Genomic DNA, 21,561 nt, shown 5'->3' on the forward strand with positions numbered 1-21,561 from the left:
ATAGTTGAAATAATTGAAATATGGTTTGATTAGTTAATTTTAATGGGATGTTTGCTTCCTTCTTTTGGATATTATCTTGATATCTTCATATTTGGATATTATCGGGACGCCGAAAGAAGGGATCAGTGACATGGATGAACTGGAAGTAATGAGGTTTACTATCAGGGCTGCCTCCCCCAGTCTATCTTGGGAACCTGCAATCTACCGTGACACCACTGAGCCTTTGTTTTTCTGATCTTTAATTGCCCTAACCAGATGAGGGCCACTGAGAAGGAACCAGAAGATGTCACCATCCCACTTATTTAGTGTCAGGACCCCAATTATGGGGGGCAGGGGTCAAAGCCAAAGCCAGAGCCTGAGGGCAAGGGACTGAGAACATACTCAGAGTTCAGTCAAGAGGGTCAAGGACAGAAGCAGCAATCTGTCCTGGAGTCATGCTGTAGGATCATGATGGAGTTGATGTTGATGAACTGCAATGGAGCTAAGTGAGTCAGATGAAGTAGATTTCAGAGTAACAGCCGTGTTAGTCTGTATTCGCAAAAAGAAAAGGAGTACTTGTGGCACCTTAGAGACTAACGAATTTACTTGAGCATAAACTTTCGTGAGCTACAGCTTGAGCTGTCACTTGAGCTGTAGCTCACGAAAGCTTATGCTCAAATAAATTGGTTAGTCTCTAAGATGAAGTAGAGTTAGTGGAAGAGAGGCAAGGTGAAACATCAGAAGCAGGGATGAGGACCAGGAACTGGGATCAGGAATGAGGCAAGGGATCAGGAATGCACAGCAGGGTCTGTTTGCAGCAGCAAGCCAGGGATCTGCCTAGTTGCACAGATGGTCTCCAGATGTTTTCCTTAGGCCTTAAATAGTGTGCCTGGGCCAATCAGGCTCTGCCAGTTAGGACATCCATGGGCCCTCCAGTGGTGGTGCCGTGGACACAGCAGCTGCCCAGGTGCCAGCAGATCCAAGTTCCAGACTTGCAGATTCTCACACCTTGGCTATAATCTGAACAACTGTTGGGTTGAGAGCCTTTGGTTACTCCTATCATTCTCTCCCTTATTTTCTTCTCTCACCTTATTTCTCCTCTTTCTTAATGTCCTTTTGCTGTCTTTTGTCGAATAAGAATCTGGCATAACCAGCCAAGACATTTTCCCCTCTGCAACACTGCTGTAAGCCTGTGAGCAGAGAGGAAGCTAAAAGCAGTGTCTTCAGCAGCCCTATGCAGGTATGTTTCCCAGTTTTCAGAGTGTCTGATAAAATGGTGCGTGCTGCCTGTGTTTCTCCGTAGCAAGTCTGTGAGTAAAAAACGTAAGACAGAAGCTGTATTTTCTGTTGTTGCACCTGTGTATGTCTTGTTTTGCCTTAAAGGGAATAGGATTGAGCTTCTCTTCATCAACAAAGAGAAAATTAGTTAAGATGGTCTTGAATTTCTTCTGTTTTTGCCAAAAGAACATTCAGTACCATCAAAGCTTCTTATATAGTTAAAGGGAAGGGAATTAAGGGAAAATGTTACTTATTCAATTCTTTGTTTCAGATGTGCTATTTTCCTTCTTAGTTAAATAAAAGGTTAAAAATATTTTTTATGGTGGTTACAATGGGAGTAAGCCAGCAACAACTTGATACAAAACGCAAGACTGTTACAGCATGAAATAGTTAATAAGGGTTTTATTAATGTCTTTTCTCCGTTTGGACCTGAAGCACCCCCTTATTAACAGAAGTTCTGGCTGATCCGGATCACCACTACAGAGGGGCAGGTACTGGACTTAAATCAGCATTTCATTTTGCATAGGCATTCAGCTTACACTGTCAATTACTTTGATGAGCATGCAACTATTGAGTATGTTCCTTAGTGACTTTCTACTAGCAGAAGGACATCTATATATGGATTTGGAACTTCCAAGTCACTTGGCTCATGATTTGAATCCCTTTCCAGCTGACAAATCACTTCAAAATTGGCACTATTTGGCAGCTATTCCTGGAGGTCTGGCATGATGTAACGACTACCACAGTCAAAACTAATACGGCTACAGTAGAGAATTTCAAGCAATTGTTGGCCTGCATCGGGGTCCCTTTTTGTTTGTGGTTGTCATGGATGTGATAAGGGAGGACTGACTTGGAACACACTATTTGTTGATGATTTAATGTCTGTGTGGAAGACTGAGAGCAGCAAGTCAACTTTGAACCGTGGCAACATAGTTTTGAGCAGACGGGACTTAGAAGAAACATTATTAAGACCAAACCTATGGTACTTGCGGGAGGAAGACTCATCACAAAGGATAAAAAAGGCAGAGACCTTAGAAGAGTGAAAGAATTTAGATACTTAGGATCAATGGTGGCTGGTGATGGCATCATACAAAAGCTGCTTGGTGCAAATGTTGGGAGCTAACCCCAGTTCTTTGTGACAAAAAGATGCCAATACAGTTAAAAGGTAGCATATATAAAACTGTAATTCAACCCATTTTAATGTACAGAATGGTAATCCGGCTAGCTGCTAGAAAAGAAATCAGTATGGTCTACACCACAGAAATGAAGATGTTGAATTGGTCCACGATCATGTCAAGTCCTTTATTACTGAGGCTCAGAGGCAAGAGCCAGGAATTTTTGGAAAAAGAAAAGGAGTACTTGTGGCACCTTAGAGACTAACCAATTTATTAGAGCATGAGCTTTCGTGAGCTACAGCTCACTTCCTCAGATGCATATCGTGGAAACTGCAGCAGGCTTTATATATACACAGAGAATATGAAACAATACCTCCTCCCACCCCACTGTCCTGCTGGTAATAGCTTATCTGAAGTGATCATCAGGTTGGGCCATTTCCAGCACAAATCCAGGTTTTCTCACCCTCCACCCCCCCACACAAATTCACTCTCCTGCTGGTGATAGCCCATCCAAAGTGACAACTCTTTACACAATGTGCATGACAATCAAGTTGGGCTATTTCCTGAGGGACAGACTAGGAGAAGAGATTACTTGGCCTGCATGGACTTTTGAGGGAAGAGTTTGTGAAGGTTTGATTTGTTAAAAAGACTTCATATAAAATTAACAACTAACTCTGCTGGAAACTGCTTTCCTGGATTCTGTGAGAGAGCTGAGACAGAACTACCCCAGGAAATGAACTGTCTCAGCAAGAGCAAAACCTGGTCTGGTAGGAGGAGGGTGCTATAAGATAGGCTCCAATCCTTTACAACATTTACATAGTTAATGTTCAACTATTGGTTCCTGATGATTCTGAATAAGTCCCTTCTAGTTAATTGTTAGGTTACTCCTCAGATATTAGGAATCCCTCTTGCTCAGCTTCACTTCTGCCACCGCCAGTACATTCTTCAGAGTTTGTTTCCCCGCCCCTCCCCCACCCTCCTCTTCATGGATTTCCTCATCTGCCAAGATATTTTTTCAGCAGCTTATAATTAGTTTCTACCTCTGGAGTATCCATCTGTATATCTGAGATTTGGATTTCTATCCCAAGCGACTAGAATATATTTTTCCTTGTTTAAAGTCTTACTATATGATACCAATTTTGGAAGCTGAATGAGAGTTTAAAAGGGAATTCCCATTTGTAGTGGATTTCTGCCCTCCTGAGTACTGCTGTAATTTTCCCCAGCCCCTTTCCAGGAAAGCCTGAAAAAAATGCAGTTTGTGGTTTTTCAGTATAAGTGCTGGATGCTCTCTGCTTTTTACCCATACTTCAATATTTTTTGCTCTTAATGAAGAAATTTCACAATCAGATCTCTTGGTCTGATATGCGGCCCCAGGGGAGGGAATAACACCCCTATGTGTTCTGTTCACTTTCACTTCTTCCAAAAATCTCAGATTTAAGAACTCTGCAATTAAAGTTCTGACATACAATACTGGATTGTCTCTTTCAGCTTTTTCAGGCAACCTTTCAATTCTAATGGGCAATGCACTCCATAATGTTTTATAGAAATATGCTTATGAGTGTGAATATACTGTAACTGGAATATGCTTTATGCAAAAACTCTCTTGTAAGGTATCATTACAAAGCTTATAATCTACTGAGTCTGTTCATCCTATTTGTATGAATGTATCATTCTTGTATCTGAAACTAGGAATATGAAGTATAACTCTGAGGTCCTATTGTAAGTATGCAAAGTGTGGGCCATTAATGGTGGTTTGGAAGCTTGACGGCTCCCATTGACTAGGACAATTGGTTGTAAATGGTCTGTTTACTTGTAAACCTTTCTGGGTGCATGCGGGCCAGCCCTGGAAGAATGCAGGCTGGGGTCTCACAGGACATGTGAACATGTTACCTGATACTGGAATCCATCTTAAATCTGATGCTTTTCCTTTTAGAAGGAAGGATGGGGACCCAGAGAGACAAAAGATTCCCACCTTGTGCCAAACAGAACAAAGGTTGCTGCCAGTCATGAGAAAACCCCTAGTTTCCACCTAAAGATGTCTGCTGAAACTAACAAGGACTGTACCAGGGGAAAGGATTGGGCCCAGTCTAGGAAGGAGTCGAGTCTGTGAAAGAAGCTTATTGGAACATCTTGGAGGGTAAGATTTCACCTTGTGACAGGGTCGGGCCAGATGGCTACAGGAGAATAGAAGGCAGATATATTAGCCCCAGGCTCAGTAGGTCCCTTTTCCCTGGGTAAGGTAACAGGGAAGGTTCCAGAACAATCAGGAACCTTCTGGAGACAATTAAGACAGGCTGATTAGAACACCTGCAGCCAATCAAGAAGCTGCTAGAATCAATTAAGGCAGGCTAATCAGGACACCTGGGTTTTAAAAAGGAGCTCACTTCAGTTTGTGGTGTGCGTGTGAGGAGCTGCAAGCAAGAGGCACTAGGAGCTGAGAGTGAGAACACGGATTGTTGGAGGACTGAGGTGTACAAGCATTATTGGACACCAGGAGGAAGGTCCTATGGTGAGAATAAAGAAGGTGTTGGGAGGAGGCAGGGGGAAGTAGCCGAGGGAGTTGTAGCTGTCGCACAGCTGTTCCAGGAGGCACTCTAGACAGCTGCATTCCACAGGGCCCTGGGCTGGAACCCGGAGTAGAGGGCAGGCCTGGGTTCTCCCCAAATCCTCCCAACTCCTGGTCAGACACAGGAGGAGTCGACCTGGACTGTGGGTTCATAAAAGCGGCCAAGCTGAGGGCTGCCGTGAAGCTCCAAGGCGAGCAAATCCGCCAATAAGCACAAGACCCACCAAGGTAGAGCAGGAACTTTGTCACAACCTGTAATCAGTTTCTCAATGTATTAGGCTTAGACTTGTGTGTTTTTGCTTTATTTTGCTTGATGACTTACTTTGTTCTGTCTGTTACTACTTGAAACTACTTAAATCCTACTTTATTTTATTCTTAATAAAATCACTTTTGTTTATTAATGAACCTGGAGTAAGTGATTAATACCTGGGGGAGCAAACTGCTGTGCATATCTCTCTATCAGTGTTATAGAGGGCAGACAATTTATGAGTTTACCCTGTATAAGCTTTATACAGAGTAAAATGGATTTATTTGGGATTTGGATCCCATTGGGAACTGGTTGTCTGCGTGCTGAGCAGGTTTTGGTTAAAGTCTGCAGCTTTGGGGGGGGGGGAGGGTGGACCAGACACGGGAGGGATAGCTCAGTGGTTTGAGCATTGGCCTGCTAAACCCAGGGTTGTGAGTTCAATCCTTGAGGGGGCCATTTGAGATCTGGGGCAAAAATTGGGGATTGGTCCTGCTTTGAGCAGGGGCTTGGACTAGATGACCTCCTGAGGTCCCTTCCAACCCTGAGATTCTATTATTCTATGGGTCTGTGTTGCAGCAGGCTAGTGTGTTTGACTCAACAAGGCAGAGTTCTGGAGTCCCAAGCTGGCAGGGAAAACGGGCTCAAAGGTAATTCCAGCATGTCAGGTGACAGTTCCAAGGGGGTCTCTGTGACCAAACCCGTCACACTAACATTCTTTTTCCCTGATCTGTTTTCTGTGCCATCTAATTTAAGCTTCATATCTCTCTCTGCTGCAGCAATGCCAAGTGGCTCTGCAGCTCTGACACGGTCATTTGTTTTTCCTTGGCCAGTTTCTAGAACAGTGACTCAACCTTCCAAGTCAGTCTTGTCCATGATTCTAGGAGTAAAGAAGGAAATAAGATTACATCTCATTGTGACTTCAATGTCCTTCCTTAATGCCCCATCTCTCCCTACCATATTGTTCCCAATTATTGGGGCAGAATACTATTTCAATCAGTAGAAATCAACAACAGCACAGGCATTGTTCACCAGCCAACAACAGCATTATCTTCTAGGGGTGCTGTACTGTGGAGTCATACAGCAATTTTGTGGCATGACACACCTGAAATGTATGGGTTTCCCCCCTCATCTTAACCTTAGTTGTCTTTTGAGATTTTAAATAAAGCTTTTAACCAACTAACTAAAACAAAACAAACCAAGCAACCAAACAACCCTCCTTTGAAACATTCCTCAGACCCTAATAAATAGTTTGGACATTTTTATGCCAACAATCTACTGATAAACCTGTGGTGTAAATTCCTCATCACAATAGTATCAGATGATGTTATAATTAAGGCTACAGGGCCAGATCTTGGCCCCTGGTATTCACCTTTGTGCTGCAACACAACATATTGCTAATACTCATTTGTCTTTTCTGAGAACAGGCTTCTTGTAAAGAGAATGTGTGGCTTTCCAAGTGCTGTTCCTCCATGGATCACAGTACTCTTAAAATTCTGGAATGACTTGGCATAATTGGTTTTAGTCCCAATGATCACTCTGGAGTGGACTACTGGTCTCAGTATCTGTGGATATGTCACATGTAGCAGTACTTTACCCTCTAGTTTGCCGACAATACTACTGACTTGCAGAAAAATCTGGAATTGGGATGGTCACCTCTTACTCATCTCTAACAGGTCACATGCCACCAGGGGCTATTCATATATTTTGACCTGGTACACTTTTAGAAGCTACACAAACATATAAGAAAAGGTCTCGTGCAAAAGACATGGTTTAGAAAATAGACTTCATTTATTCCTGTCACATAGCAGGAGTCAATATATGCTCTGTCTAGTGTCTGTAAAAGGAACATATATAGGTCAAGATGAAAGATGGCTGTCATCTGCTTAAGTATTTGTAAATTAACCACTGTTGACTTGTTGACTGCTTAAGTATTTGTAAATTAACCAGATGTTGACTTGTCCTGTGCAGGACATATGAGGTTGAGAGAAAGAGGTATGGTACTTTCCCCTTTATCCAGTGTGATAAATTACATGTGACAGCTAAAGTCTTGGTGCTTGTTTCCCAAGTTGAAACATTTCTGATAGTCACAGCCTCCTGGTGGAGCTAGCTATCTCAAAAGCAGTGTGGATGGACAGAACCATGCCCTTTTTGCACTTAAGGGAGGATGTAGCAACTCCAAGTGAAATGAGACATGAGGACTTGCTTTCCAATGCATCCCTTCATATTAATCTAACCATTCATTGCAACACTGGAACAGTAACAGTAACTCTGGAAACTGCTACCAGTTTAACATCTGCCCTTTGCACAACTCTGATATTGTGCCTATGAGAGCTGCATCATAGCTTCTAGATATATAAAAAACATATGATTATGATTAAGGCCTTATTTAAATCACGGGACGATTGTCAAAAAATTGTGACTGAGTTGTGGACAAGCCATGGAAAATTGTGGAAAAGTAATAATGGACCTTATTATTTGAGGTAATAAGGTTAATTACTTTTCTGTGATTTTTCTGCTGTTGGCAGCCTGGGGCTGAGAGTGGGGACTCTGACTGGTGGCCACCCAGGGCTGAGAGCGGCCACCCAGGGCTGAGAGCAGCGGCCGGGGCTGCGACTGTCAAAATTGCGGTGGAAGCCACAATTTCTGCAATATTGTGAATTAAGAATGGCCTTAATTATGATTCAGTAACATATTAAATGTATTGTAGAAACAATTTTGTTGTAAATCTTTCAAATAATGTTTGTTTCTTGATCATATATAGCTCACTCACTGCCCTTTTATCTCTTTCTTAACATCAATTAACTTAACTAATCTGAATTTTTAAAAGACTGATTCAATAATCTACTTAATTAAGCACAAGCATCATGCTTTTTTAAGGAGTAATACTTTCTACTTTCTGTTGCGGCCTTTGATGAAAAGTTTATTTAGGACACAATGGGAAAATATTTTGTACTGTTCTCAGATCGCATAAAATAATGCCTTCAGCATATGAAGTCACTATCTGAATAATCCTTTTAAATATGACAGTGGTTCTGTGCTTGTGTCCAAATAAGGACTCAAGGAACTAAGGCAAGATTTGTACCACATAGCTAATCATGGGTATATGAAAGGAAGCTTTGCAGTTAGGAGTACTGCTGAGAGTATAAGCCATTATATCAAGTGTATGTGGGCGTAGCAGATAAGCATTGCATTTACATTCATACTTTCCCAGACTCATGCTGCTGTGAGTCTTACACAACCTGACCATTCCCCCACACTCAATAACTCTGCATGTTTCAAAAAAAAAAAAATCAAATAAATTGACAGAAGTGTAGTAGAGGGAGAGGAGAATGGAGGATAATACCCAGAGGAAAAATAACTAGTATTACTGAATCTGATACCTACCAGTGGGCTGTGCAAAAGCTGAGTCTAAAGTATCCTAACACACAGGCTATGCAGAAATATCTTACTATTACTATGAAGGTGTGTAGCATATTGTTTCCCAATGTAGCTTGATAAAATTTCTTTACTCCTTTTGACAGCATCACTACTGCCCCCCTCAAAAAAAATCTATAAGAGTATGTGAAACTTCAGAAGCATTGATAAAATGTTGGGAAACTTGGGAGGTAACAAAAGTGATATAATAAATAAAACCTTACTTTTTTGGGGGGGCTCGAACAGGGGCCCCATCAGCCTCAAGGGTACCAGGTTAAGGTCCCAAGCTGGGGTGGGCTGTTGGATTTGAGGATACAGCCTGTCCAACCCTTTGAGGAACCGTCACACCATATGATTAGTGAAGATAGAGAGGCCATGTTCTCCTGGGTGAAAACGTGAGATGGCGGCCAGGTGAACCTTCATCGAGGAGTGAGACAAGCCCTGCTGTTTCAACGTTAGCAGGTAGTCCAAGATAAAGGGAACCAACGATTACGTTGGAGGGATATGGCTCTGCAAGCACCAAATTGCTAATCTTTTCCATTTGGCCAGGTAAGTAGCTCTGGTGAATGGTTTTCTGCTACCCAAAAGGACCTCCCTAACAGAGTCTGAGCATATGAGCTCTAGCAGGTTTAACCATGCAACTTCCAAGCCATCAGGTGCTGAGATTTGAGATTAGGATGTTGGAGACAACTGTGATGTTGAGTGATGAGGTCTGGAACTAACAGCAGAGTAATTGGAGTATCCACTGAAAGCTGCAGTAGCATGGTGTACCAATGCTGACATGGCCAGGCTGGTGCCACCAGGATCACCGAGATTCCGTCGCTCCGGATCTTGAGAAGGACCTTGTGAACTAGCAGAATCAGAGGGAACGTGTAGAAGAGGTAGTCCTTCCATGGAAGAAGAAACACGTCTGCCAATGAGCCCGGGCTGTGGTTCAGGAAGAAGCAGAATTGCAGGCACTTCCTGTTGCCCTCTGTGGCAAACAGATCGTTCTGGGGAACTTCCCAGCATTGGAAGATATTGCTTATTACGTCCAGGTGAATAGACCACTCGTGATTATGAAAAGACCTGCTGAGGTGGTCTGCTAGCTCGTTCTGAGACCTGGGGAGTCTTCCATGAGTATTGAGTGTGCTATGCAGAACTCCCAGAGCTTGAGGACTTCCTGACATAGGGGAGAGGAGCATGCTCCTCCCAGTCTGTTGATAAAAAACATCACTGTTGTATTTTTCTGTCAGGACTGATATGCATTTGCCCTCCAGGAGAGGCCAAAAGGTCTCAAATGCCAGACGGAATGCCCTGTGCTCCCCAACATTGATGTGAAGCAGCAGTTCCTCCAGAAACCAGAGGCCCTGAGTTCTGCACTATGAAGATGCGACTCCAGGGGGCTCCACAGCCGACTTGACAGGTGCTGCTAGGGGAAAACCCTTCTGGCGACTGTGCATGCGGTGCGCACATACACAACTAATTGGAATCGATATGAGCAAACACTCGAAGAACTGTGCTCCAGGACAAGGGGTGGAATTATAAACCCTTCTATTAAGTGCTGTGGAGCCAATATGCTTTGGTGAAACACAAGAGTGTAGCAAATCAACCCAGAGCCCTCTTTTGAAGACAACAAGGGCGCTGAATGCCCACAGCAAGGGGCATGTACTCTTTGAAAGGACCATTGTTTTTTCTTTCTCCTGCTGGCATACCCACTTCTGAGACTGAAGGGGCCACTTAATACATGTAGATAGTAACTGCCGTTCCATTTATGCTTTCATATTACTCTTACGTATATTCTATAGGTGGAGCAGGTACTGAAGCTTGTTAAGGTTATCGAACACTAAGTTTTCAAATTGCTTATAATTTTGCCAGATTTAAACTGTTCATGCTCAAAGTACCCATATGATATGTCTGCTTTAGGCTGAAATGTTTTTGAGTTTCAGCAAAAATAAACAAACCAAAACAGATCAGCAGTTTCCAGGAATGAAATTAGGGAAAAACACGTTATTATACACCTCTTAATGAATAGGTTGCAAGTTTTTGCTTTATTTATTTATTTATTTATTTATTTTATTTTTGGAAGCTCCAGCTTCTCCAAGATTTGGAACAAAGACTTGAAATTCAGATGGGGGCTTGCCCTGGTTTCAGGGATGTGTCTTTGGCACTCCCTGTGAAGATCTGGCCAAGTTATAAACCTTCTAAATGTCTGTTTGAACAGGCTCAGTAGTGAGTTATTGAAGTTTGACTGCTAAAATTCTCAGAACAGTTTGTCTGCACTGAGCACACTCCAAACCAGGGTTGCAGCCAGTGACGAGGACTTTATTTGAAATTGCTGCTTCTGGCTGCAATAAGATGGATACAGGATCTGACAACTGCTGGACTGTTTCTCCAATGCTCTCAGTTCCTCTTCCCCTTATGGACATTCAGACGGTGTGGAGGAGGAAGCTACCTCAGCTGAAGGAGAGAGGGGACAAGAGTTAGTATTGGGTTGAAGGTGGGGTAGATGGGACAAGGAGAGAGGGGCACAAAAAATGGAACTGCCTGGATAAAAAGAGTGGGAGGTGGGAGTGAAACAGGGGCTGAACAACTCAGATTGGGAAAGCAGCTGAAGGGCATGGAACAGGGTTGCCTGAGCACTTGTAGGAGAAGAGACAGTGCAGGAAGAGAAGGAGGAGTTGTGGGGATGAGGGCAATAGGAACTGGCTAGACAAGGAGAGGGAGGGTCTGTGTGTAAAACAGGAGGACTGGGGAGGACCATTGCGGGAGACTAGAACTGGCTGGGAAATGGGGTTGGAAGAGGGGCAAGAAGCCCCTGGACACAGGGAATACTGGGATAAGGAAGACTGGGACAGGTTCAAAGGGACTGGGCAAAAGAGGTCACACATGCGGGCAACAGGAGAGAAAAGAGTGTGCCAACTAGAGCATGCTCCTCTCCAGAGCCTGGAACTGAACCCAGTATTCCAGTGTCTCACATTCTTCTGCTGTCAGCAAATATCTGTGAAACTCAATGGAGACGTGTCATCCTTCTCTAGTGATGGTTCATGTAGAGAATGATGGCCTACCACCGCTGTTAGTTACTCCATTAGCTCAAGAGTCAATAGTTCGTGTGATGGATCTACAGCTTCCAACCCTGTTGATGAACCACATGGATGTCAATATAACTGTATGTGATGGAATTAGTTTTATCAGGTTTTTTTTTTTTTAAATTTAGCAAATTACACACACACACACAAAATCCACCCTGAGCTGCTTTGTAAGGCTCATGTTCATTCATAACTCTCCCTCACCTACAAATCTCTCATACCTACCTTTAAGTTTACAAGTAAGCCAACTAATAATGATTAATAGAGGTTAACTGAGGAGATGTATATATTTAAAAAAAAATCAAATGCAAGTAATAGGGCCTGACCAATCTTCACCCTGACCACTTGCTCGGTATATTGTATCTTTCTCCCATCCTTAATGGTTTTCAAGACTGTTAGTGCTTTGGGGCAGGGTTGGTTTCCTTCTGTATGCCTGAAGACATACAGGGAGTTAATGTAATATAAACAATAAAAGGATATGACAGAGTGCTGAGTTTGGAGTACCTAAAGTGCAGGTACATCAGGGCTCGTGGCTGAACTATTATATGAACAAGGAGTAGGTGTGCCACCTGCAGTCATAAAATCTGCCATTCTGTGTCCCTGCAATCTTCAGTTAAAATGGGATTAGATTTCATGGTGGAAGATGAATTCCCATTATTTTCCACAAAAGCTGCTATAGGGTCATAAGAATTTTTCTGTGTTTGTAGATGGACCCTATATATGGTGACCATTTGTCCATTTTAAGGAATGTTCCTTATTTGGTGCCTAATCAGGGCTCATGGGTTGGGCTCATTTGGTTCAATCTAAGCAGTAACTATGCAGAGCCCTATAGAGTGTGATGCCCTGTGATCGGGAATCATAAATGAAGTACTGTGAGATGGTGTGTCTGAAATATGTCTTGACGCCTATTAGTCATACATTTGTCCTTTACCTCCTTGAAATGTGCCATCCGTTCATCTGCATTAGAGGGGGCAGGCAGCCAGTGAAGTGACCACCCTCTGTCTTTGCCGAAGGGACTTTGTTTACAGAATCTGACCCCACTGACTTGACACAAACAATACCAGGACAACCAGCAAGTGATGAGCTTAGCTGCTGAAACTGACAGGCTGCCTTCGTACATGGACACCCCAAAGAGCTCGCCCTTGGTGCGGGGCGTGGGATGGCTCTGTCCTCTCTCTGCGAGCTCAGGATGAGGGGCCCCACGCTCTGAACACGCCTCGCCCTGCGGTAGCCTTTCCTCTGCTCCAAGCTCCCACAAACCTACCTGTCCGGGGGAGCGAGATGTGGGGGCCGCGCTCCGCCCAGCGTCAGGGCAGGAGACCCCGTCCTTCCCCGGCGGGGGCGGCCCATTACCCCGGATCCCCGGCCGTGCGCAATACCGAGGCTGCGCTGGGATGGGTGCGGGGCCATGGGGGCCCCGTTCTGGTTGTCGGGCGGGAGGGGCCGTGCAGGCGGGGGCTGGCAGGAGAGGGGATCCCCACCCCTTGCGGACCGGCCAGGCTCGCGCGAGGCCTCGCGACGCTGTGCGTGACAGGGCGGCCGAGGGCTGACAGCCGATTCCACGACATCGTCACGCGCGGGCTGCGGCGAGGACCCGCCCCCTCCCCCCGCCAGTCACATGACAGCAGGGCGCTGCTAGGTGCGCGCCAGGCCTCCGTCTCGTGCCCCCACCTTCCGGCTGACCCCGAGGGTGCTCCCGTGCCCGCCGCCATGGTGCTGGAGTCGGTGGTGGCGGACTTGCTCAACCGCTTCCTGGGCGACTACGTGGAGAACCTCAACAAATCTCAGCTCAAGCTGGGCATCTGGGGGGGTAAGCGCGGGGCGGGGCCTGTGAGCGCCCCCCTGCCCCGGCTCTGGCCGGGGAGCGGTCTGCAGTTAGCCCTCACCCCGGCGTGGGATGCGGCCCCCAGCGCTGTCTGCACGGGCTCCGACCGTTAACCCCCCTCCCTGTCTGGACGGGCCCCTCCCCCAGCGCGGCCGCCGCACGGGCTGGGCCTGTGGCCGGGCTGCCTCCCTTCGCGCTGGACAGCGCCCGAGGCAGGGGTTCTGCTCTGTCACCGGGGTGTCGAGTTACTGGGGCGGGGTGCAGCCAGCGCCCCAGGTGTCCCCCGCTCCGCCAAGCCCGGGCAGCCAGGCCCTGGAGCTCGGTGTTTGCAAATGGGGGGAAGGGGTGAGAGGGGAGGATAAGTTTTGGGATGCCTGGTTTTGGCATGTTCTCCCCGCGGGTGGGAGCTGGGTAGGGGTACAGGGTCTAGAGAGGAATTCAGAATCATTCTCCCCCGTCGGCCCCAACTGCTAGAGGAAATTAACATTGCAGGTGAGACACACAGTGGTCGATACCGGAAGCCTCCCCGAAAAAAACCCAAAAAACAAACAAACCCTACAAAGCAAATTCTGGTTTAGGGTGGTACCTTCTGCAGTGAGTTGTTTGCTCTGTTGGGCTGGTCTGGTCTGAAGCAAGAAGCTGACTGAGAGGAGGAACAATGAGATCATTAAGCCAGCAAGCAAAACAAGTATTTCTTTAAATCAGCTAGTCTGGGGAGCATTAGAGGAACTATGTTGTGTTGGCAGAAGAAAGTTGGTTGTACATATGCAGGGTGTTGCAATGGCTGGGAGATGGAGGAGGTCTGAGCTGCTGAGCAGCACCTGATATATTTGGGGGACAGTACTGTGGACATTAACTTGGTAGTAGGGGAATTGAACATTTAAAAACCTTACCGTAATAATGTCTGAAATAACTTGTCACTCTTTCTGGTGTGGCTTATGACGGTGAGTGCCTGCCTCATGGCAGACCCTTCAAACTGGTAGTATGGTCTCTGATTAGACTTCACCAAGCCAGTAACTCCTAAAGTATTAAAATAATCTTTTATAATGGAGTCACAGATAGTTCCCTTAGACAATCCAGTCTGTCCTGCTGCCCAAGCAAGATAGATTATGTGATAAATGGTCACGTACACCAGAAATATCAAATATTCCAAATTACACCTAGTCCCAAGAGACCAGTCACTTACCCAGGTCAATTTGCATACTAGCTCTGTCACAATGCTGGTAGCCCATATTATAGTAAACTAACTTAGGTTTATTAGCTAAGAAAAGGGAATGAGAGTTATTGAGAGGTTAAAGGAGATACAAATATACATACGAGTGAGGCATTCTCTATAATTCCAAAAGGTTGCAGAGTTTTATTAAACTGCAAGTTTCCCAAAAGTCATTAGGGCTATTCAAAGTAACTTTGGGGATCTTCATCTTCTCATTGGGTTGTTCTGCCAGTTTAGAATCCAAGCAGTCCAGAGATGAAGTTTTTCCTTGTGGCCGTATTTACAGCTTCTCAAAGAAACCAAGCTAACAATAGCAGTTCTCACGCAGGTCTCTTCTTCACTGTGCGGAGGGAGGGGAAAGGAATGCGTTTAAAGTCTTTGGTCCTTGATCTCATGCAATGGATCATTTGTGTTTAATGAACAGGATTTAACATCTTGTTAGAGACCATTAGTTGCATTACACAAGGCTTTCTGGTTTGATGAGCTATTTAGTTATAGGGGTGTATCCAATGTAAATGTTTGCTATTACATTCTATCAGGATACAGATAAGTGAAAATAATGCTTGCAGCATCCCATTAGTTTTCATGAAGTTAAACACCACATACATTCCTATATACTTAATAGTCACTTTGATCTATACTAATACACAAGTGAATTTGCCTGGCTTCCAGCTGTGAGTTGTCAGTTCTCATCTGATTCGTATGCCTTGGCCAGAGCTGGCACTTGGCTTACCAGCATCACATAACTTATCCTTTGTGTTTATTTCTGTGCTTATACTATGGTGCTTTATTGGGCCAATAAAATGGATGAAACTCCTGCTGTAAGGAGTTTAATACTTAAAAAAAAAGTAAAAGGAACAATTCCCCTCCCCCCCCCCCTTTTTTTTTTTTTTGCTTAACTGCACACTTTTCCCCCCTTGTTGCAGTGGTAAGAGCTGTATGCCTGCAAACTTACTGATTGCTAAACTGATTGTTGTAAGCCATGCATGTAAATACAGTACAGGGAAGCTGGTTATGTATGTTTCCATCATTATTATGTAATCCTTTGAGCCTCCAACTCTCATTTGGGAATGATACTTCAATTCTGATGCCTAAGGCAAATGGAGTATGAGTAGCAACAAGTGTTTGATATCTAGCAAATTTTTGAATAAGTTTACAATAGTTACAGGAACTAATCATCCCAGGATGCCCAGGCAAATTTTGTGATTTTTTTACAATTCATATATTTTTGTTAAATGTGTTTCTTTTCCTATTGTTAAAAGACCCAGTAAAATAAGGGACATCGAGAGACTATGTAGACGATTTAGTGCAACTAACATACTCAGTGCTGTCAAATGAAGAAAGTAAACTGAAAAAACCTAATATTTTTCTCTTGCTATGTTATCTTTTAAAACAAAAATAGTAACTCACACACACACAAACCCTGTCACATATATACCTTTTGCAATACTTAATTTCTCCAGTGATATCAGAGTTATTGATGTCCCTCTCCCCCCAATCTCAGAAAAAATGCCTCTTCCTATTTTGTTAAATAATACTGTAGTCCTACTTATTTACAGGAGTATTGATAGTTTTAATCTTCTGCTTTGTAGGTAACGTGGCACTAGATAACTTGCAGATAAAAGAGAATGCGCTGGTAAGTCTCTTAATATAATCAGTTGCTTTTTAGGATGCTTTTTTTATGGGTTGCAATGACCAAGCCATATCGTATAAACTAATGACTTAGGAATTTGATTTTTATAATCTTTATTATTCATATTTGAGTTCTGGTGCAACAGTAATACATAGAAGCTTGAAAGGATAAGAAAAACAAGATTTCAGTCTCACCCTCCAGCATCTCTGCCCTTCACATGAATGGTATTGACATACCTTTTTTGAAGATGATTTAAAACAAATTGCACATGTAGACTACTCTTACCATCTTGATGTAAATTCTTACTCCCGTTCCATAACAAATGAATATAATGAACTACTTTATTTTGACTTCTACAGTCATTATATTTTGAATAGTTAAAACCCAGGCTTTTCTCCTGCATGTGGATCTGCAAGGGTGGGTCCTTGTGCCTGTGCTGACTCCAAACAATTTCTATAACTGAGCAAATACTCAGACCAGTTTTACTTGGTAGGTGCTCTCGCAGATATTTATGTACTACGGAGTGAATCCCACTGCAGGATCTATAATATGCCTCTAGCAAAGTTCTGCTAAAGATAATAATAACCTACACAGTATTGAGAAAATACTTCAGATACTTTATGTATCACTCTAACAGAGTAATTAGCTTTTCTCTTCTGGCATGAATGGGGACTGGCCACTTAAGTAGGTGTTGCATGTGTCGCTGAAGCACCTGGGCTGGTCAGTTTAGCTTGTGCCTTTGCAGGTGGGCAGCTTTTCACTATTGGATTTGATATAGAGGCCTAGGAAAAATTGTAGTAACTGAAATGTAACACTAATAAAGCATGTTATTGCTCTTTGGAAATTTCTAGCCATAGGTTTTATTGTATTTAGGAAAATAACACCGAAATCATTTCTTTCCTAGCTGAAGGAAGCTATCTTGCTGTAGTGCTCTATTACTGCTAGAAATGTCAGTCCAATACATAAAAATAAAAAATGTTTTGTTAAACATTTAAATGTTTTTTTGTCTGTAAGAAAATGTTACTTATGGTGTGTTTGGAAATTATTACTCTTAATCAGCTACCTACTTTGGGATCTTTAATATGTATTCAAATTGATAAATTCTAAGAGTTTCAATTCAAGGACCACATCAAAACTGCTATTTGAAAAATAGCATCTGTTTTAGTCCTAAATTTAGTCCTTGACTAGTACTACTTGAAATATGAGCCCAATAGACAGTACTTGGGCCTGCCTGTGGCAATCTGTATTGTAAGAAATGGATGGTGTTTAATGAATATATTTGATTTTGTATGCAGTAGGGTAATAGTGGAACATTCTCCAATATTAATGTAATCTGTGTGGAACTGATCTGTTATAGATTTAATACTTGAATTTAGATTTAACACAATTGCTTAGCATTTGGTTTCTGTCATACTTTAGGTTGGTCATTTCATGTAACAAAATTACCAGTACTACGAAGTGCTGTTCTACCTTGTCTCAGAAGAGAGCAGATACTCCATTCCACTTGCTTTCAAGAGATTCAACAGATCCTATGTGTAATAGAGCCCTTATGCTAACTGTTGTGGGTTCTTCTTTAGTGTACTTACAGTACATGATCATGGTTAAACAGAACTTCTGCTTTACAGTTCAAGGACTAACAAAAGTCTTCCCAAGGCAAGATGTGTTGTCATGTAATTAGTAACAGAATAAGGGCTGAAAGAGAAGTAAGACAGTTTAGAGAGAACTAAAAGTGAGCACTACTTTACTCAAGTTGGTAGTATGAGTACAGTACCTTTAAGCTTCATGGTGGATCAGAGCAATAGTAAATGAAAGGTTTCAAAAGGTAGGTATTGGAAATGCAGGTTAGGTTTGAACTGCATGTTCAATTATAGGACTGTAGATCAGTGAAACAGGTATTTCAAAGCTTGTCCCTTTTAATTATAGTTTCAAATGTAACTATCTGAAATTTAAATAGTCATAAGAAAAAAGAGAGTGGGAAGAGGAGACTAACAGTGGCATTACAATAGGAAAGTGGAACACTGCTAGCACAAACACAATACCAAACATGGGATGATAGCTTCCTGTGTGGTGAGAAAATGAGTGATGTGTATAATTAACTTTATTCACTCATGCTCCTTTTCATACATTAAAAATAAGATTTTTTTATAAAAAATAAAGCTGATGGAAAAGCTTTAAATTGAGCTTTCTGAACAGATGACTTATAATATGCAGCTTTCTTAGGAAGGAATGGCCACTCAGGAGAGAGGGATAAACTTTAAAAGCACAGTGTATAGGAGGTACACACATTTTCTTATGGGACTTCAAGTACACAGTGAATCTCAGTATTAATATGCATATATAACATGAAGGAATTAAAATATTCCAGACCTTTTGATTGCTTTTTAAACAGATGAAGTAAGAATGAGTTGCAATAGCTTTCTGTCAGTGGTCAATTTTAAAATGTTATTGACTCTTCTTTTGCAATAATCAAAACAGGGATTTTGTTCACGGCTGTTTTTTTACACTGATATTTAGTTTTCCATGCTATCTTGTTTTTTATCTATTCAAGAAATTGAGGGTTTTTTCTCATTTAAAACTCATCTCTCTAAAAGCCTATTATCTTAATTTTGGACCCATAGTGATTTCAGTAAGAAACAATTAACATCTTGCTTTTGTTTACACCAAATACAAGTTGGTAAGTTTTAAACCAGATACTTTGTTTCTTGACTGGGGGTGGAGCTACTTCTTTGGGGAGTTTTTTTGCTTTTTCTTACCAAATTGTAAAGGGAGCCAGGCTCTAGCATCTGTCTCCCAGTCAGTGGGGAGAGGTGGCTAACATCTGTCTCCTTGGGAGAGATGAGTTTGATTGCTTGTATTTAATCTTTGAGATTGAGAATACCCCCCAGGCTCCTGAATCTAGTAATTGATATGATTCATTAAAAAAGCATCAGAGTAGTAAGGAGTTTCAGAAACTAATTGGGAAGTGAAAGAAACCCCATGTCAGTTAAGACATGCTCCAAAGCTGGCAAATCTTTCTTTTAATGTAGACTAGAAGAAGTTATATTTTGGTTTAGTTAAAATGAATTTGAATGAGTATGATTAAATCTTAGACGCATTTGGTCCCTCTATTAAGTGGTGTTGGTATTTGTTTCACTGTCTACTTTGTAGCTTAGGTTCTTGACTGTGGTTAATAAACTGTCCTGAGTGAACGGTAGCATGTCTTCGTTGTATGGCTTTATGGGTCTGCTCAGTCCTTGATAATTGGCAGGGAGTTTTGTGTTGAACTTGTCTTTGCTATATTAATATTATTACACCTAGCTCTTATTTAGTGATTTTCATCAGTAGATACCAAAACGCTTCATGATGTATTTATCGTACAACACCCCATGAGGTAAGGAAGTGCTTTTCTCCCCATTTTACTGATGGGGCACTAAGGAACAGACTGCCACCTAAATGACTTGTCCAAGGTTGAGCAGGAAGCCTGTGGTAGAGCAGGGACCTGAACCTGGGTCTTGCAAAGCCTAGGTTAGTGCCCTAACTACTGGAAAGCTGAGGAAAATATTTTTCTTCCTTTTAAATACCACAAAATATAAGCCAATAGTGCTATTTTTTCTTGTGTGAATAGTTGAGCTTGTGAGTGAATAGTGAAGGTTGTGGGTATCACAGATTTATACAATAAGTTATTTAATACCCCATTTTCAGTAATAGAGACTATTTTATAACCAGGTTCCTGTCAGTCTAATTATTTTCTAAGCTATGCAGTGTCAACTTCACAGAAGAAAATTTCACTATAAACTTATTTTTTAACTTTTTATAAAATACATTTATTTAGAACTTAAATGACTTCTTTAGATCATCTTAAGCTGACCCACATGGGTACAGGGATCTGCCCCCCGAATCAGTTTTATGATTAGGGCTTTAGTGTATAGAGGTTGCTCATTCAGTTTCTGATCTTTCAGAAAGACTAAATCCTGGTTCCTGTCAACTCTGATTTTAATCAACTAATATATTTGAGATTTGCCACTTACCAACTTCCACATTGTGTGTGGAGATTCTTCTTTTCACTGAGGCTTCAGTTCAAGAAAGCATCTCTGTTTAGAAAAGGGCATGCTAAGATTCAGAAGTAAATGGGATTTAAGCAAATACTTAACTTAAAGCACGTTTTAAGTGTTTTCATGTGTGTTTTGTCTAAACTATTCGGATTACACTAGAGCAAGTTCACCTTTTTGGCAGAAACTTACTTCTTGGATTTGATGGCTATCTTTAACCTTTGTATAGAAAAGTGATTTTTTTTTTTTTTTAGAGTGACTTTAGCTCTGTTGGCATTTGCTGAGAGCATTATTTATCTGTAAAGAAAAAAAGGTTATGCTAATAACTTCATATGTTGCAAGTCATACTGAGGGGTGTGTATATAGATACACACACGCACATAACAAGTAATTTAGGTTCTACCTTTTTTTGTGCCCTAAAGATCTGTCTATTGGGAAAATATCTGATTTTTAACCTCTCTTTGCCACATGTTCTTAGTTGTAACTAATTAGCTTGGTCTTAAGTTTTATGAACCTCATTTTAACTATTATAATCTACAGTACTTGATGGAAGTTTATTTTGAGTTTGTCACACTAATTTCCTAATTTGTAATTTCACAATTACCACTGTTACGCCATTGTCTCAGTCTGAAGGAATATTTTTGCATAAGGCAAATTTCCTTGTCAAAGAAAAATAACTTGAAAATCAGTCCTAAGGTTGCTAGGATACCCTGGTTTCTACAGCAGAATGAGCTGATCTTAAAAGTAGATGATAGCTCTGAAATTTAATGGGTATACTATTACTTTTCTCCCTACAGAGTGAACTGGATGTGCCTTTTAAAGTTAAGGTTGGGCAAATAGGTAAGTAAACACTTCTTACTACACAAGCTGGGTTAACCTAAGCTTTCACTCTGAAGAGGAAGTTAAAGTGTAAGTCTTAATGCTAAACTGTCTTGCTCTCAATTTTCCTTTTCCTTAGAGTTCCCTTAAATGGATCTTTTGAGTGCTTGATTTCCATGACTGACTTGCTGTGTGGATGTCTTAACATTGATTCCATAGCAAGTGTTGAAATCTTTCCTGAATGACAATAAAATCCTGTTCTAGCATACCGACATGTCATTCCTGAAAAACCTGTCAGTAGGGATCTTGCTAGCAGATATGTGGGGTCAAACCTGAGATCTGGTGTGGACAGGCTGAATTTGAAAACGTTTTCTTT

The 21,561-nt window shown here is 42.1% G+C and overlaps 2 protein-coding genes across 12 annotated transcripts in view; one reads left to right on the top strand and one right to left on the bottom strand.

Moving 5' to 3' along the window:
• The window catches only part of LOC140894858 (C2 calcium-dependent domain-containing protein 4C-like), a 43,937-nt gene extending 30,306 nt beyond the window's left edge, over positions 1-13,631 (bottom strand). For 3 of the 11 annotated variants that reach the window (XM_073303627.1, XM_073303626.1, XM_073303620.1), the window contains exons 1-3: positions 12,932-13,295; positions 11,557-11,714; positions 8,824-11,038 (exon numbers count right to left, since the gene is read on the bottom strand). The gene's annotated coding sequence lies outside the window, so the exon portion shown is untranslated. Of the gene's footprint in view, positions 1-3,359; positions 6,063-8,823; positions 11,039-11,556; positions 11,715-12,598; positions 13,296-13,338 lie in introns of those variants that run through there. The other 8 variants (XR_012153964.1, XR_012153962.1, XR_012153963.1 and 5 more) reach the window with 7 other exon arrangements.
• VPS13C (vacuolar protein sorting 13 homolog C) overlaps positions 13,249-21,561 on the top strand; it is a 187,643-nt gene continuing 179,330 nt past the window's right edge. Inside the window, exons 1-3 of the mRNA XM_073303628.1 lie at positions 13,249-13,477; positions 16,298-16,341; positions 21,164-21,206. Coding sequence (XP_073159729.1) covers positions 13,378-13,477; positions 16,298-16,341; positions 21,164-21,206 — 187 coding nt within the window. The 5' untranslated portion in view covers positions 13,249-13,377. The remainder of the gene's footprint in view (positions 13,478-16,297; positions 16,342-21,163; positions 21,207-21,561) is intronic.

This window comes from Lepidochelys kempii, chromosome 10 (assembly GCF_965140265.1).
Source record: "Lepidochelys kempii isolate rLepKem1 chromosome 10, rLepKem1.hap2, whole genome shotgun sequence".
Taxonomy (NCBI): Eukaryota; Metazoa; Chordata; order Testudines; family Cheloniidae; genus Lepidochelys; species Lepidochelys kempii.